The 13509-nt window shown below is 42.2% G+C and overlaps 2 protein-coding genes across 17 annotated transcripts in view; one reads left to right on the top strand and one right to left on the bottom strand.

Moving 5' to 3' along the window:
• The first annotated feature begins 1533 nt into the window (after positions 1–1533).
• On the top strand, positions 1534–3860 carry zar1 (zygote arrest 1). Its single transcript, XM_005732324.2, has 4 exons — positions 1534–2256; positions 2901–2993; positions 3135–3209; positions 3282–3860. Exons 1-4 carry the CDS (start codon positions 1564–1566, stop codon positions 3423–3425), a joined length of 1005 nt encoding a protein of 334 aa, XP_005732381.1. The 5' UTR covers positions 1534–1563; the 3' UTR covers positions 3426–3860.
• A 749-nt stretch (positions 3861–4609) lies between these two features.
• Positions 4610–13509, bottom strand: part of fryl (furry homolog, like) — a 75005-nt gene continuing 66105 nt past the window's right edge. For 14 of the 16 annotated variants that reach the window (XM_005732323.1, XM_005732313.1, XM_005732314.1 and 11 more), the window contains 7 exons: positions 13210–13359; positions 12662–12760; positions 11900–11968; positions 9649–9666; positions 8535–8645; positions 7508–7701; positions 4610–6536 (listed from right to left, as the gene is read on the bottom strand). In XM_005732323.1, coding sequence (XP_005732380.1) covers positions 6296–6536; positions 7508–7701; positions 8535–8645; positions 9649–9666; positions 11900–11968; positions 12662–12760; positions 13210–13359 — 882 coding nt within the window. In that variant the 3' untranslated portion in view covers positions 4610–6295. The remainder of the gene's footprint in view (positions 6537–7507; positions 7702–8534; positions 8646–9648; positions 9667–11899; positions 11969–12661; positions 12761–13209; positions 13360–13509) is intronic. The other 2 variants (XM_005732316.1, XM_013910636.1) reach the window with 1 other exon arrangement.

The following is a 13509-nucleotide window of genomic DNA, read 5'->3' as shown; positions in this document are numbered from 1 at the left end:
GGTTTCTGAAGTCCAATTTTGAAGCCTGGGGATGTGGTTTCTGCAATCGCCAGCTTAGTTGCAAAAATCCACATATGAAGAGATAACGGTCTGACTGTGAAAATGGATGCTCATTGGCTAACGCTCACTGATTTGTAGCTACATACCACAGATATCCTTCCATTCTCCTTTGCTTATAAAACAGACCTTGGTTTTTATTTTTAGCATGACCCGAAATGAGTGATTGAGACGATAAACTCAGCAGGAAAATCAGAAAATCATTTCGCCACAGAACTCTATAGAATTAAATGACTTTTCAAAACCACAGCTATTGCCATCTGGTGGTCTTCAAGTAGGATACAGATATTTTGGCACTTCTGCATTGGCTTTATTGTTAGACCCGAAGGTTACGTCCATCTTTGATACATGTGTATGATTTAAATTGGTTCGAGTGTTTTATTCATTTCTTGCTTAAGATTAGCAGGGATGTGCACCTTTAGCTCCTCGCAGACTCTGTGCCGTGTTATTGTTTATGAGCTTTTGATTGGCCAACATTTTTTGAAGGTTGGGGTTATATCACCACCTGTTGCTTTAGCATGCTCTTGACTGCGCTCGAGATTGGTTTTGCATTTTCATGTGTAAGGAGACATTTTTTAAAGACAAACTTGGAAAAATCTTGTTTTAAAAAGTACCTGCGTAGCTAGCCTTCACACATAAGCTTTCCCTTTTCTAAATGGGTCACCCTCCCTCAACCCTCCCAGGCTTTGGAATAGCACCGGGAATCCAATAGCGTGTGACCTCGCCTTGGAAAAATGTGGGGGTAGGGGTGCGTTCTCCTAGTCTCAAAATGGTGATCATGCACATGTAAGGTGAATGTGTTAACCACTACACTATGTTGTTATATAAATCTAGAAACTTCAACCGCTGATAAAGCATATAATCTAATTACTGAGTCATTTATTGACTAATTTCTTTATTTTTTTAATTTTGGCAGTTATGACCTTCCATACCTACTATGACGCAGGGAAGCAGATTAAGGCGTTCAGATGGATTTATCATTTCATCGCTGTTATTCATAAAAGAAATGCCTGTAAAATGTTAACATGATTGCTAAAAAGGTGCTTTATGTCCTGAGCTTAACTCGTTCATCCTAACCACTGATGTCTCATTTCGTGATATAAAAAAAGCAAAAGAAACATGACTTCAAAGTTGCATTAGTGAAGCAGGACAGTGTTTCGTTTCAATGCTTTAAGTGTGTGTGTGCGTGTGTGTGTGTGTGTGTGTGTGTGTAAGAGAGACTAAAAGCCATTTTAAAAACATATCAGACTGATTCATGTGCAGATTTCCCAACAAGCCTGTGCCAAAACTTTAGCTTACCTGTGCTCTACAGTCTGATCTTAATTGTACTGTAAAGATTGTGCCAATTAAAGACGTATAAACACAAAACAGGTACACCTCTGTCACGTGTCTACTTTCCCCTCCTTTCTTGTAATGAGACGTCCTACACCTGATCTTAATTAGGTCTAATGGAGAGCTCCACTCTATTTAACTAGTTACAGCAAAACCTCGGCCGGTTGAACAAACATGGCAACATATGGTGACGAGCCAGTGGACGCCTACTTCTATTCTTCTTACAATCCTTACATGGGCAGATACCCCCGGCCTAAAGACGCGGGGTGGAAATACAAAAGTTACTTCTCCCACTATGGAGACTCTTCTGACGCCTTCAACAACCACCAGCGCGCACAGCTGAAGTCCATCTTGTCCCAAATCAACCCCAAACTCACCCCGAGGCTCAGGAAGGCGAACACCAAGGATGTGGCAGTGCAGGTCAACCCGAAGAAGGACGCTTCGGTGCAGTGCTCCATTGGCCCGCGCACCCTTCTGGCCATGAAGCGGGACTTCCAGCGCAAAAGGAAACAGGAGCCAGCGACGCCCGACAGCCCCAAAGCGACGGGCGGTGTGCGTTACCCCCGCACCCTCGCCGTCTACTCCCCGATAGCATACAGGAGCGTCACCTCCTTCCTGGTCGATGAAAATAACAACAATAAGGAAACCTCCAGTGAGACTGTGCTGACCGGTGAGCCCCCGGGTGAGCCGCCCGAGCCCTCCGAGGACACCGAGGGGAAGGACGAAGACAGCCAGGCTGGTGGGGATGAAAAGACCGCAAAGCGAGCAGAGCAGAGCAAAAAGCTCAAGTCCAAACAGCTGGCCAGGAGTGAGGATGCGCAGCCAACTGCGGAGGACTCGAAGGGCAAAGCGCGTGTGCGGTTCCAGGTGAGTTAATCACGCACCGGGAGGTTCATATTTGGCAGTTTTTCGAAGAACGTTTGCGCCACAACTGCTTGGAAATTGCCTTATATATTAAATGACCCATTCAAGGACATGGGTTGGCGCATTTCTTTTTCTTTCAGAACTGACCGTCCAGTTTGGAAGCTGTAGTATTGTCCCAAAGAAGTGCGAAAATGGCACTAAAATACTCACTGTCCTTTTTAAACTAGTCTTTAATTTGTTCCACTTCCTGGATACTGTTTAGGTATTGCCCAAGCCTTAACGACCTTAAAGTTGTTCCCAAGTTGAGCAGCTCTTTAGCCTTGGTTTAACCAGACTTGAGGGCAGCATCTATCAGAGACCCGTCTTCAAACAAAACTAAACTTGGCAAATTTCTGTTTAGAACATCATCCAGAAAATATGCTTCTAATTTTGTCAGTGTGCTACCTATAAAGTTGAATCTGTTTCAGTTAATTTGCTAATTAACAATTAACTCAAAGTATAAAAGTATATTTGTTTAGCCCCCCTTTGCAAGTGTCATGATCATGGCTACTCGGCTTGTTCTCCTCTCAAACATATGTGGATGGTTTATTTTGGGATGGATTCCTTCTAATGATTTCATTGAACTAATTTTGGTTTTTGTCCTTCAGTTTCTGGAACAGAAATATGGATATTATCACTGCAGAGACTGCAATCTGCGATGGGAGAGTGCCTATGTGTGGTGTGTTCAGGGCACCAACAAGGTGAGCAGCTCTGTTTAAGGTCCTCCAAAGATGAAATGTGCTTTATCAAGAGTCCACCATAGGAAGTCCTCAGTGCAACAATGACTGACTTCCAGAGACCTGCTGCCTAGAAAGTATCTGAGTCCTCTGCTTATCTTCCAGGTTTACTTCAAACAGTTTTGTAGAAAATGCCAAAAGGAATACAACCCATACCGTGTCGAGGACATCACGTGTCATGTAAGTCCTAATCGGTCTGTGTGGATTTTGAATGGCTTGTTAGTCTCCACTTAACGCTTCCTCTCTCCTCAGACTTGCAACAAAGCACGCTGTTCCTGTGCAGTAACACAACGACACGTCGATCCCAAACGACCCCACAGACAGGATTTGTGCGGCAGATGCAAAGGCAAGCGGCTCTCTTGCGACAGCACATTCAGCTTCAAGTACATCATCTAAGGAGCGTCTCGACTGAACTGTCCTCAGTATGCTGGCACAACTTGTACGTGGGGGGCATCTTGAACCCACTGCTGGTGCAACGATGGCATCTTGGATGCAAAATGTATTTTTGATGTTTCTGTACTTTATTTCACACCAGTTCTCTTTGTGTTGATGAAACTGAAGCACCGCATGTGCTTTACGATGTAATAAACGGCTAGCTTGCATTCGGTCTGTAAGCATGCTCACTTAAACTGTCACTGATCTCAACTCAAATGCAGCACCTTGGAGAATCCTGTTGTCTAAAATCAGGCTGACATAAACCTGAACATGTGCAATAAACTAAGACTGACATCAAATTATTGGAAACTAGGTTGCCGTGGCACCAAAGACACTGAAACTGGTGGGTCGAAGACTAAACACTTGGCTTAAAAAAATAAAATCTGCTGTTCTGAATATCAGTGTATCCTACCCATTCCTTCGTAATTGTTTGCAGATCTGTTAGCCAAACGGTCACTGGTAGCTATGAATACTCACTCTGGGTCTTGCTATTACTTTTGAGTGATGAGACCATACAGAGCCAAAGAGCACTGATTGGATTTAAATGGTTTTATTTCATATATCATTTGAGCCAAAAGCTCAGGCGTTGGGTTTCCAACACAATTTTCCTTCTCTATTGTGTCAGAGTTCATATGTACAGGGATTTTTACTAAAACCCTTCACCACTTTACCCAGTGTCTTAAGTGCTTTCTAATACACACTTGCACCACACGGAATCTGGGTTTCAGTGTCTGGCCCAAAGATACTGGGACAGGAGAACCATCTACAGAGCCACAGGTGGCCCCTGTGGATTTGGGAATGTGGCTTTTTTTTTTTTAAACCTCCACACTGGTAAGCAGATGGGGGTGTGCCCGTGCAGCACATCTTGTTTGGAGAATTTCAATTCAATATTATATAGCACCAAATCACAACAGTTGCCTCAAGGCACTTTATATTGTTTCTATTATTGTAGGATCTACTGTACAAATAAAAACCCAACAATTATATGACCCCCTATGAGTAAGCACTTTGGCAACAGTGAGAAGGAAAAACTCCCGTTTAACAGGAAGAAACTTCTGGCTATCTGGTATTTTAAGATAAATTAGTATATTTTTTTAAACTTACAGTGAGTCTGGCGCTTTCAATTTTAATAACTGAAGATCAAGATCATTCTGTAAGGTTTTTATTGATCCAGAAAAGGCTGGTATGAGTGAACAAGGAAAAAATGTATAATGCAGCTCTACATTAAAATATCTTCCAGGTAAATAATCATTAAATAAGAACAGCATTCATATGTACCAGACAAGCAGGAGGAGAAAAAGAGAAGCTCTGAGGAATGAGTACAGTGACTGTTACAATGTGCCATGACAAGCTGTCCAAGAAGCATTCAGATAACGGTTCATGTCCTGCAGTCACAGCAGCAAGTAGGGGCATTGTGAGAGTACAGACACCCGCTTCCCCTCAGAAAATAAATAAACAGGATCAAAACGCAGCAGTGGATGAGCGCCGCTTTGCAACATGATCGACCTACATGGACAGATTCAAACCTCATCTCCTCCTTCGTAAGGCTTTAAGCAGAGCCTACGCTGCTAACAAAAAGATCACAGTGGAGACAAGGAATGCATATGTATGTGGGGCTTGGCTGGGTTGGTGGGGTCCAGCAGAGGAGATGGAGGCTTGTTTTGATCTCCCATTCCATCGCCGCCAAAGGCGGACGGGTGGCTTGTCCCAAACGAGCATCGCTTCCCTCTTTTGAAACCACAACCACCAACCAAGGCAGCCTTTGGGAAATTTGTATGATTGGATGACTAAAGGTGGAGCGGACCATTAATGACTCAAACCTGTTTCTGGCTTTCTCATCACATTAGCTTTATACAGACATCCTAATCGGATGAACAGTGCATTACACAAAAGTACAAGGGGAAAAAAAAAATACTGGTTTTACACTATACATTTTCTAAAATATATACAGAGTAAAATAAGTTATGTTTCCATAATGAGCTGTAGCCAGTCCGCACTTGTGTGCAATTATATGCATTTTTGTGTGTGAGCGTATACCAGAATATCCAATATATAATCACACAGTCAAGAGTCTCTAAAGGCATCTACTTATTTGGTTAAAGAGTGAGTTTTGCGTGAAGACCTGTTGAAGGGGACTCTCCTCTCAGAGCAGATCAATAAACAGATATATTTCTCTTTGTACACTCCCTGAAGGTAAACGTCTCCCACAGGGTTAACATGTTAAATATCCTAACATTTACAACCTAGGATGTTAGCTCTAATAAAAAATACATTTCTCAAAAAAATATTCTTGCAGTGCTTTTTCTCTTTCAGCATGCGTTTGAAAACTATTCGGTTTCTCAAAGACTTTCTGAGTTTGCTTATGAATCTTGATGGTGCGTCCTCACACATACGACACCTCCTCTGGACTGCCTCCCAGGCTTCGACGCCGACTCCCAGTCCAGACCCCGAGGAGCGCATCCGTTCGGTACGACGGGGCCCCTCGGATCAGATCCAGCGAAAAGAGAAAAACAAATAACAACAACAACAACAACAACAAAAGTTATCATCCCACAGCGCCCTCTCTTATTCTTTCCCAGGCACGCCACCACATGACTTATTGCAACTGAATTTTGCGAGTTGGCTTAGTCTGGGAAAAGATATTAGCTTTAAGCATTCATACATGTAATAATATATATTAAGAGTCACAGTTATTCCCACGCATCCTTTAGCCCTTTATAGGTGGAGTCTCTCTTGTCCTCCGCCCCTCACCGTCTACACTCCAGCTGAGGGGAGGTGTAGAGGAGAGGGGTGTTTTTGTCCAGTCTAGTCCAGCCTGCAGTGCCTCAGGCTTACAGTCCGGTGCTGACTATGTCGGTGTGGGTCTGGCAGGTCTGCGCCTGACTCAGAGCCTCACGGATCTGCAGGTTGAGCTCCATGAGGCGGCTGCTAGCCTGAGACAGGTCTCTGCTGGGGCCTACGACCGCCAAGCAGCCTGTCTGACCCAGCGTCTGGTGACGGAAGTAAATGTGTAGAAGAGTCTGGACCGCGTTGTCCGTCTCGTTGCCGAAGATGTCGTTGGGCCACAGAGATCTGGAGATGAAGAAGAGATGTGAAGAAAAGGGGATTGTACCGAACACATTCTTAGCTGCTGGATAAACAGTTTTCCTGAGGTGCTTTGGGTTTGTTAGTCGACTCCTCTGAAAACATGTTCAGGTCTGTGAACAAATGCACTTTGGGCGATGTTGGGCAGTAGTTCACTGAGCTTTAGAAAGAACACAGTATTAAATTCTAGGCACTCATTGTTTAGGTAATGCTACAGGTGTGTACCATTGCACAGTTTTTGTTAGCAACTTTATTTCAAGGGGGTGTTAGCAGTTATTTTTATGCACAGTCCCTCATCTTCACAGACTCATGCCTCATCACCAGGCAGCGAGCCAAAGGTTTCACGACTGTTTACTGTGTGACTGGTGAGTCTACAGTGAACATCCCATCTCATCATTTAGATGGGATCTTCAAAATAACTGCCAAGAAGCATCACAAGCAGGCCTGCCAAGTCAAAGGAGCTTCTGCCTCTGAATATTTCAGTAATGATATGCGATAGAAACAGGAGTGCATTTTAACCTCCTTTTATCTTATATCTGGGCTTCTTACTTGAAATGATCATGCTGGATGTCCTAGTCCGAACTTAATCTGCAGCATCCAAAAATCACAATATTAAAATATGTGACAGTGCCAAAGAACATCCTTATTATGTTAACAAAAAATGTTTTTCTGGAGCAAACTTGCAGCTGTCTTCCATGTTGTAGTAACCAAACTGAACGGATGCTGTGTCTGAGTGAACCCGTGAGGATCAGTTAGTAACTCGAGCCCTTAAGTGCAATGACATGAAGCACGAGACTGGAATGAAACAGCCAGGAATCAGAGTGCATTAAAAATAAAAACTTTTTACTTGTTAAATAATGTTTGACTGGGCCTTTTACACAGGAGGCTTAATCACTGTATTGCCTTGTTATGTCACCGATTAAAGCCACTGTTTTGTTTGACTGTAGTGTTTATCTTACCTGAAGATTTTGACTTGTGTGAGAGCAGAGCTGAAGTCTCTGGCTCTCAGGGTTTCAATCAGCGACTGTATGGCTGTCTCGGTGTTCGTCTGGGCATTGTCTGACATGCACACATCCTCCTGACCATCATTTCCTGTTTCCGCCTCCTTCAGGCAGCTCTCTAAGATAGTGAGCTCGTCGGACATGTTGGTAACCTTAGGAACGGAGACAAAGGAGGATTATTGTCACAGCACCAAATAACACAAGCAGATCTTCCTCGGGAGGTGAACGAAATGAACCCGGACTAAATATTACCTGGACTAGCTGACCTCAGCGCTCAGTACGGGAAATAATTTAATCTTATTAAATGTCTAAATTAAATTAAAGGCACAATTAAGATGCAGCTCAGAGAAGGATGGACTGCAATACAGATTTAGTAAAGCCTGTTTATCGATCCCGTGGGTAAAGGAAAATAATTATCCAATCAAATTGTGTTCCTTTGTTTTGCACATTTTTCATTGCATTTTCTGACTCCAGCTCTCTTTATATATATTTTAAGTTTTAAATGTATTTTTTCTCTAGTGTTACTGAAACAAGGAAAACTATCATACATTTTAAGGTATACTGTTTTGCAGTGGTTCCCTGTGGATTTGACAAGAAACTAGCACTGTCAGCGTTAATCTCATTAAATTGACGTTAACGCCATAACCGCATTAACGCGGCAATTCTCCGTTAATTCAGTTATGGCGTTAACGTAATTTTAATGAGATTGACGCTGACAGCGCTACAAGAATCTAAATGAAAAACAAACAAACCCTAAAATTGAACAAGCAAGTCTTTACGTTCTCCATCTATAAAAGTGTACCCACACAACAAAGCTGAAAAGCTTTAAATTGAACGTCACTTTTCACCAGAGCCTCTTAATTTTGCTGAACCTCAGTAGCAGCAGCTAGTTCCTCCAACTATGGAATAACCCCCCAAAATGGATTATATAACAACGCACGGACAAACTTTTAACTCAGCAGACGCTAAACCTTGTGTCTCTCACCTCGGCCTCTCTCTTGATGGTGTCCACCCTGCTGATGAGCTTGCAGTAGGCCTGGAACAGCAGCAGCAGCTGAAAGTGCAATTTGTAGAGCCTCCGACATAACTCGAGCTCCTACAGAGACAGAAGACAGAAAAACACACTGTCACATCTCAGCAAAGCGATGATCTAACCTGCACTGAATCACTCTGATCACATGATTAGACAGATGGGTATCCTGGGTTAGAGGAAGAGATGAAAAAGTTAACACGGAGGGCCATTTGGTTTGGCCCATGGTGAGTCTACTATAGGGTCGTCCCAAATAAAATAACCCAAATTGGAAAAATTGGTCCCACCTGACCTGAGTCAGCAGAATCAGATGATTTTATTTATTATATTAACTTTAGCTTATTTAATGAAGGGATGCAAAATTTTACCTGCACACTATGAAGTACATGGAGATGGGTTGAAAAATGTCATAGCGTGCAGGTAAATTCTGCACAGCTTCAGATACCAAACAAACAAAAAAAAGAAATCAGCTGCTTCTGATGGGGTCAGATGGGAAATACTGGCTGATATTTCATGGAATGACCCTACTGCTAGAATTAGTGGTGAAATCTTAAATTAGAAAACCTAGGGCATCATCTCATTGATCCCTCAGCATGTAGAATTGATGAGTGAGGTGTGGGAAAACTAAAAGTTAAGCCCCTAATCTCGGAGGAAATGGGAGAAAATGATTTGAACAAATGGGAATGGAACAATGGAATCATGCAAAATGAAAGTGAATTCAAACCTAACAACACTGGACTCTCTAGCCATCATATCCTACTGATAACGGAGCAGCCCCTCTGAAATCAGGTGGCAACTCTACACTGAATACACGTAGATAGATGAATTTATCTGCAGACAATCAGTGCAACAAGCAAACAGAAAAAAATGCAAGCAGGATAACACGGTACGTTATGATTGGGTGGGTGGATGAAGAGGTTGAGCTGGGTTACATGACCAATCAAGCAGAAACATAGACAGAGAAATGGGTGGGGGTAGAACACATTCTGTTTCTGCACAGGAAGATGAGATGTCAGTGTTTTGTCCGGTTGGCAGCATTATTTAAGTCTATAATATGAGAACCACTTACTGCTAGATTTTCCATTTGCTAAGCAAGAAGGTGAGCAGGTCACACACACAAACAAACAAACAAAACAGAAGGAGAGAAAGACCAAGAATTAGTGAGCTTTAACATGACAGCTGAGACACAGTGACCTGACGAGCAGGAGCAGTGCTTTATCATCTTCCCTTCACACGGGTCAGGTAATGTGAGCTCACGTCAGCAGTAACAGAAACCCTTATTCTGAAAAGGTGAACAACAGCATGTGCGATGACGGGCAGAAAAGACACGGTGGCTACGCAGAGAGGAAGGAGGAGGCAGTGAAAGACCTCTGGATACTTCTGATTGAAAACAGAGCGTCAGTTTAACCCAAGGTAACATCTGTGTGAATGTCAAACACAGAGGGAGCTCCGCAGATCTGTCCAAGGAGCTCGGTGTAAGAGAAACCTACAGACTAAGACGTGCAGTGAGAGATCATGCAAATACATCAAGGGTACAAACTTTGTCTTAATTCTTACATTTTTGAATTGGGGAAAAAAGTCTAAAAAAGTCCATCTGAAGTCACAGTTGCAATTATGTTGTTGAAGACAAAAGTTATTTACACATCTTCTTTAAATCTACTGTTAACGTGTTTATCACCCAAAGCTATAAAAAATGGTTGCTGGCAAATTGTTAGAAACACTTCTTGCCCTCAGGGTTTGTGTTTAACTGGCAGCTGACAGCGCCACTGCCACAGCAGTACAGAAATGTTACTTAAAGAATTTTTTTCCTCTGCTTGCCTTTCACAATAAAAGAAAAGCTGTTCCCCTATATCTCAAGTGGTCCCCACAGAAGATGAACCTGCATGTTTGATTTGGCACAGACATTATCCCGGATGTCGTTCAGGATGCAAACCTTAGATTTACCTGCATGAGGAGTACGCTAAATTGAACCGTCGATCTTTCATGTGTGTAATGTAAACCTTATGTAAGATATAGCTTTGTTTTTCCTTCCCACTGTTGTCAAGGGCTGCTCATAGGGCGCCGTCTGATTGTTAGGGTTTTGTCTCTATAATTGTAGAGTGTGTTTACCTTGCAATATATAAAGCCCCTTAAAACAACTGCTATTTTGATTTGGCGCCACATATATAAAACTACGGCACTAGTTAAATGAAAGATCAAACATAATCTCAGTTTACCACCAAATAAACAGAATGACTGGAAAATGTTTGAATAAACTGCATAGAGAGGCTGTTACAGAAGTTCTTAATTATTCATTAAGCTAATTATTATCAGTAAGTACAATTTAAGGTGATCATTAACAACTCATGATTACATCAAACTTCCTTCAAAAGTGTCCTTAAAAGCACAGACAGGCCTAAATGAGTGCACTGTAATAGAAGAAATAAAACTCAAAAATAAAATTAATTTGCAGATGTCATGCAACTGTGTTTTAATGCAACACTAGCACTGTTAGTAACACTGTTACTAGAAATGTAACAAGAATTTTGCACATTTTCACAGGCATGTAACACAAATGGGATTTCCAGCGCAAATCAGGCAGCAACTGGGAGGCTGAGCACTGGTAGCTGACTGAGACACAGGGCCATTTAATGGGAATGGAAAGTGCTGTTTGTGGTATTGAGGAATTAAAGCTCATTGAAACCTAAATGACTGTACTGATACATTCACATGCATTTAATATGCTGCAGCTGAAGACCTAATTAGCGCTGTGAGAACAACGACTGGTATAAATTAGCGGATATGCGGGCCAAAAATCGAATTTCCTTAACGGAGATAAAATAAGTGAATAAAAAACTAAATCTTCAATCATCTTTACATGTTCATGGTTATCAAAGGCATTTAAGGAAATGTGATGCCGCCTTTTCTCTTTACATTGTTTACTCACATGCAACCAAAGCATGCTCGTACATAAATCCCTTAGTGCACTGCTGACAGTAACTGTTTAGCTCATAGCTAAATGTTCTACTTTGTGTACATGTTTCATTGATAAATATATTTATCATTGCATTTTTACTAATAAGTAACTTGTAACATTATCCTGTATCCGCAGGAAAGCTGGTGCAGGTTCTCGCTTCTTTTAAACCAACATGGTTTTCTTAAAGAGATGCGCTTTGACTGGCTTGACGACACTTCGTTAATGTCTCTAATGTCTGTAATGCTGTGTAATTTCCGTTGGACGTTACCGATTCAGCTGCAGTGCAACACTTTCAAAAGTCAAACCGGTCAATAAGTATGACAAACAAATTCATGCATTGTAAAGTAAAAGTGTTCATCCCTACCTGTGCATGAGTATTGGGTCGCTGGCTGCTGTCTTTGTCCCCGAATGTTTTCCTGCAGTTCTCGAGCCACTGCGTAAACAGGCAGGAGACAAAACAGGAGAGAAAAACATAAAAGGCTTAGAGGAAGGAGAGAAACTTGGAAACAGAGGCATTTACAAGGCTTTTTTTTTACCCCATGGACATATGCAGCTACATTTGTGTGTGTGTGTGTACATAATAAAAGGAGGAGATTTAATAAGTGCGTTGTATTTAGCGAATTAAAGAAGGCCTGTTCCAGAGCATCCAGAGTATCTAGCCCTCCAGGGAACATTGCAGTCTCATTCAATTAGCGCCCCTGCATCCCAGAGCTCTCTGCAATCTCATCTCTTTTTTTCCCCTCCCCTTTCCTCCCAGCTCCAACCCCTCACAGCTTCTCCCGCCTGGCCTTCTGTAACTGATTTAGGAGAGCTGAGGGTTATTTTTATCCCTTCAGCAGGGTTTCTCACTGGTGATGCAGACACTAACGGCAGCTGAATGTACTCATACTGAACACTGATTCAGTGTCTGCAGCTGCTGATGAGACAGACTGGGCTTATCGTGTGCAACATCAGCTACTCGTCTTTATGTTCTCCTGGCTTTTTGCAGTCAAACTGCATAGAGATGAAAACCACTTTACGTGTTTTAAAAATAAAGAGGATGTGAAACAACATGTCTGGTGGGAAAAGGTTCAAAGAGGATAAAGAGGCAGAGATGTGGATGTGGAGAAAGATAAAGATGGCTTACACGCTCTGCTGCTTCTCTCTTGGCGTTGTAGGTGTCCAAGTGTTCCTGTAACTCCAGCACACTAAACTTCAGAGTCTCCAACAGTCCACAAGAGACCAGCTACAACAACACAGGACACCACACATATTAAGCCACAAAAACATCCACAACATACACATAATGGCCCCAAGGCCTCGTGTTAGTGTTAGCTGGTCTCTCCTGAATGACAAATTGGTTTTCATTTGCTTTGACTGTGTTGCCGTTACCACAAATTTAAGCCACAGCCAGTTTTAATATGGTACCTATTCTTCTTTCACTTGTTGTACATAAAAATTAGATTAGATATTTTTCTGCTGTGTTGACTTCCCTTCTCATTTTTATCATAAATAAACTGGGCATAACACAAACTACACAAAAATATCTACACCAGGACACACACACACACACTCAGCACGACATAAACCATTTATATAAAATAATCCAGCCGTGTAACTGCTACAGCATTACTGGAGTCTCGCTTTATCAGATGCATCAGAATGACTACAGACAAGCATGCGGGCCAGCCTCACCGTCTCTGCATCCAGCAACACAGTGGGACACTGCGAGCGAGACGTCATGACTTCCAAGGAGCTAAGGAACTGATTACCCATTCGTTGGAGCCTTTCCCCGAGAAAGCGAACAGATGCATGTGTAATGGAGCCAAACTTTCTCTGAATACTCTGGAAAAACACACACACAAAAAAGAAAACAAAGTAAGATCATTCGGAAATAAGCTTACTTGTACACAAGATGCAACAGATAAGGAGCAGTCCTATCAGTCAAAACTGCAAGAACATAAAAAAAAAACCCCAAAAAAATGTGGTACACAT

The sequence above is a fragment of the Pundamilia nyererei genome, unplaced genomic scaffold (genome assembly GCF_000239375.1).
Source record: "Pundamilia nyererei isolate P.nyererei 1_Seehausen unplaced genomic scaffold, PunNye1.0 scaffold00046, whole genome shotgun sequence".
NCBI lineage: Eukaryota > Metazoa > Chordata > Actinopteri > Cichliformes > Cichlidae > Pundamilia > Pundamilia nyererei.
The sequence above is the reverse complement of the archived record's forward strand: the minus strand, read 5'-3'. Positions and strand labels throughout refer to the sequence as shown.

Bases quoted from the DNA above. Each gene is read 5' to 3' on its own strand.
- zar1 (XM_005732324.2), top strand. From the start codon at position 1,564: ATGGCAACATATGGTGACGAGCCAGTGGACGCCTACTTCTATTCTTCT. The intron at 2,257-2,900 runs GTGAGTTAATCA...TTTGTCCTTCAG, and splicing joins AAGCGCGTGTGCGGTTCCAG to TTTCTGGAACAGAAATATGG. The intron at 3,210-3,281 runs GTAAGTCCTAAT...CTCTCTCCTCAG, and splicing joins TCGAGGACATCACGTGTCAT to ACTTGCAACAAAGCACGCTG.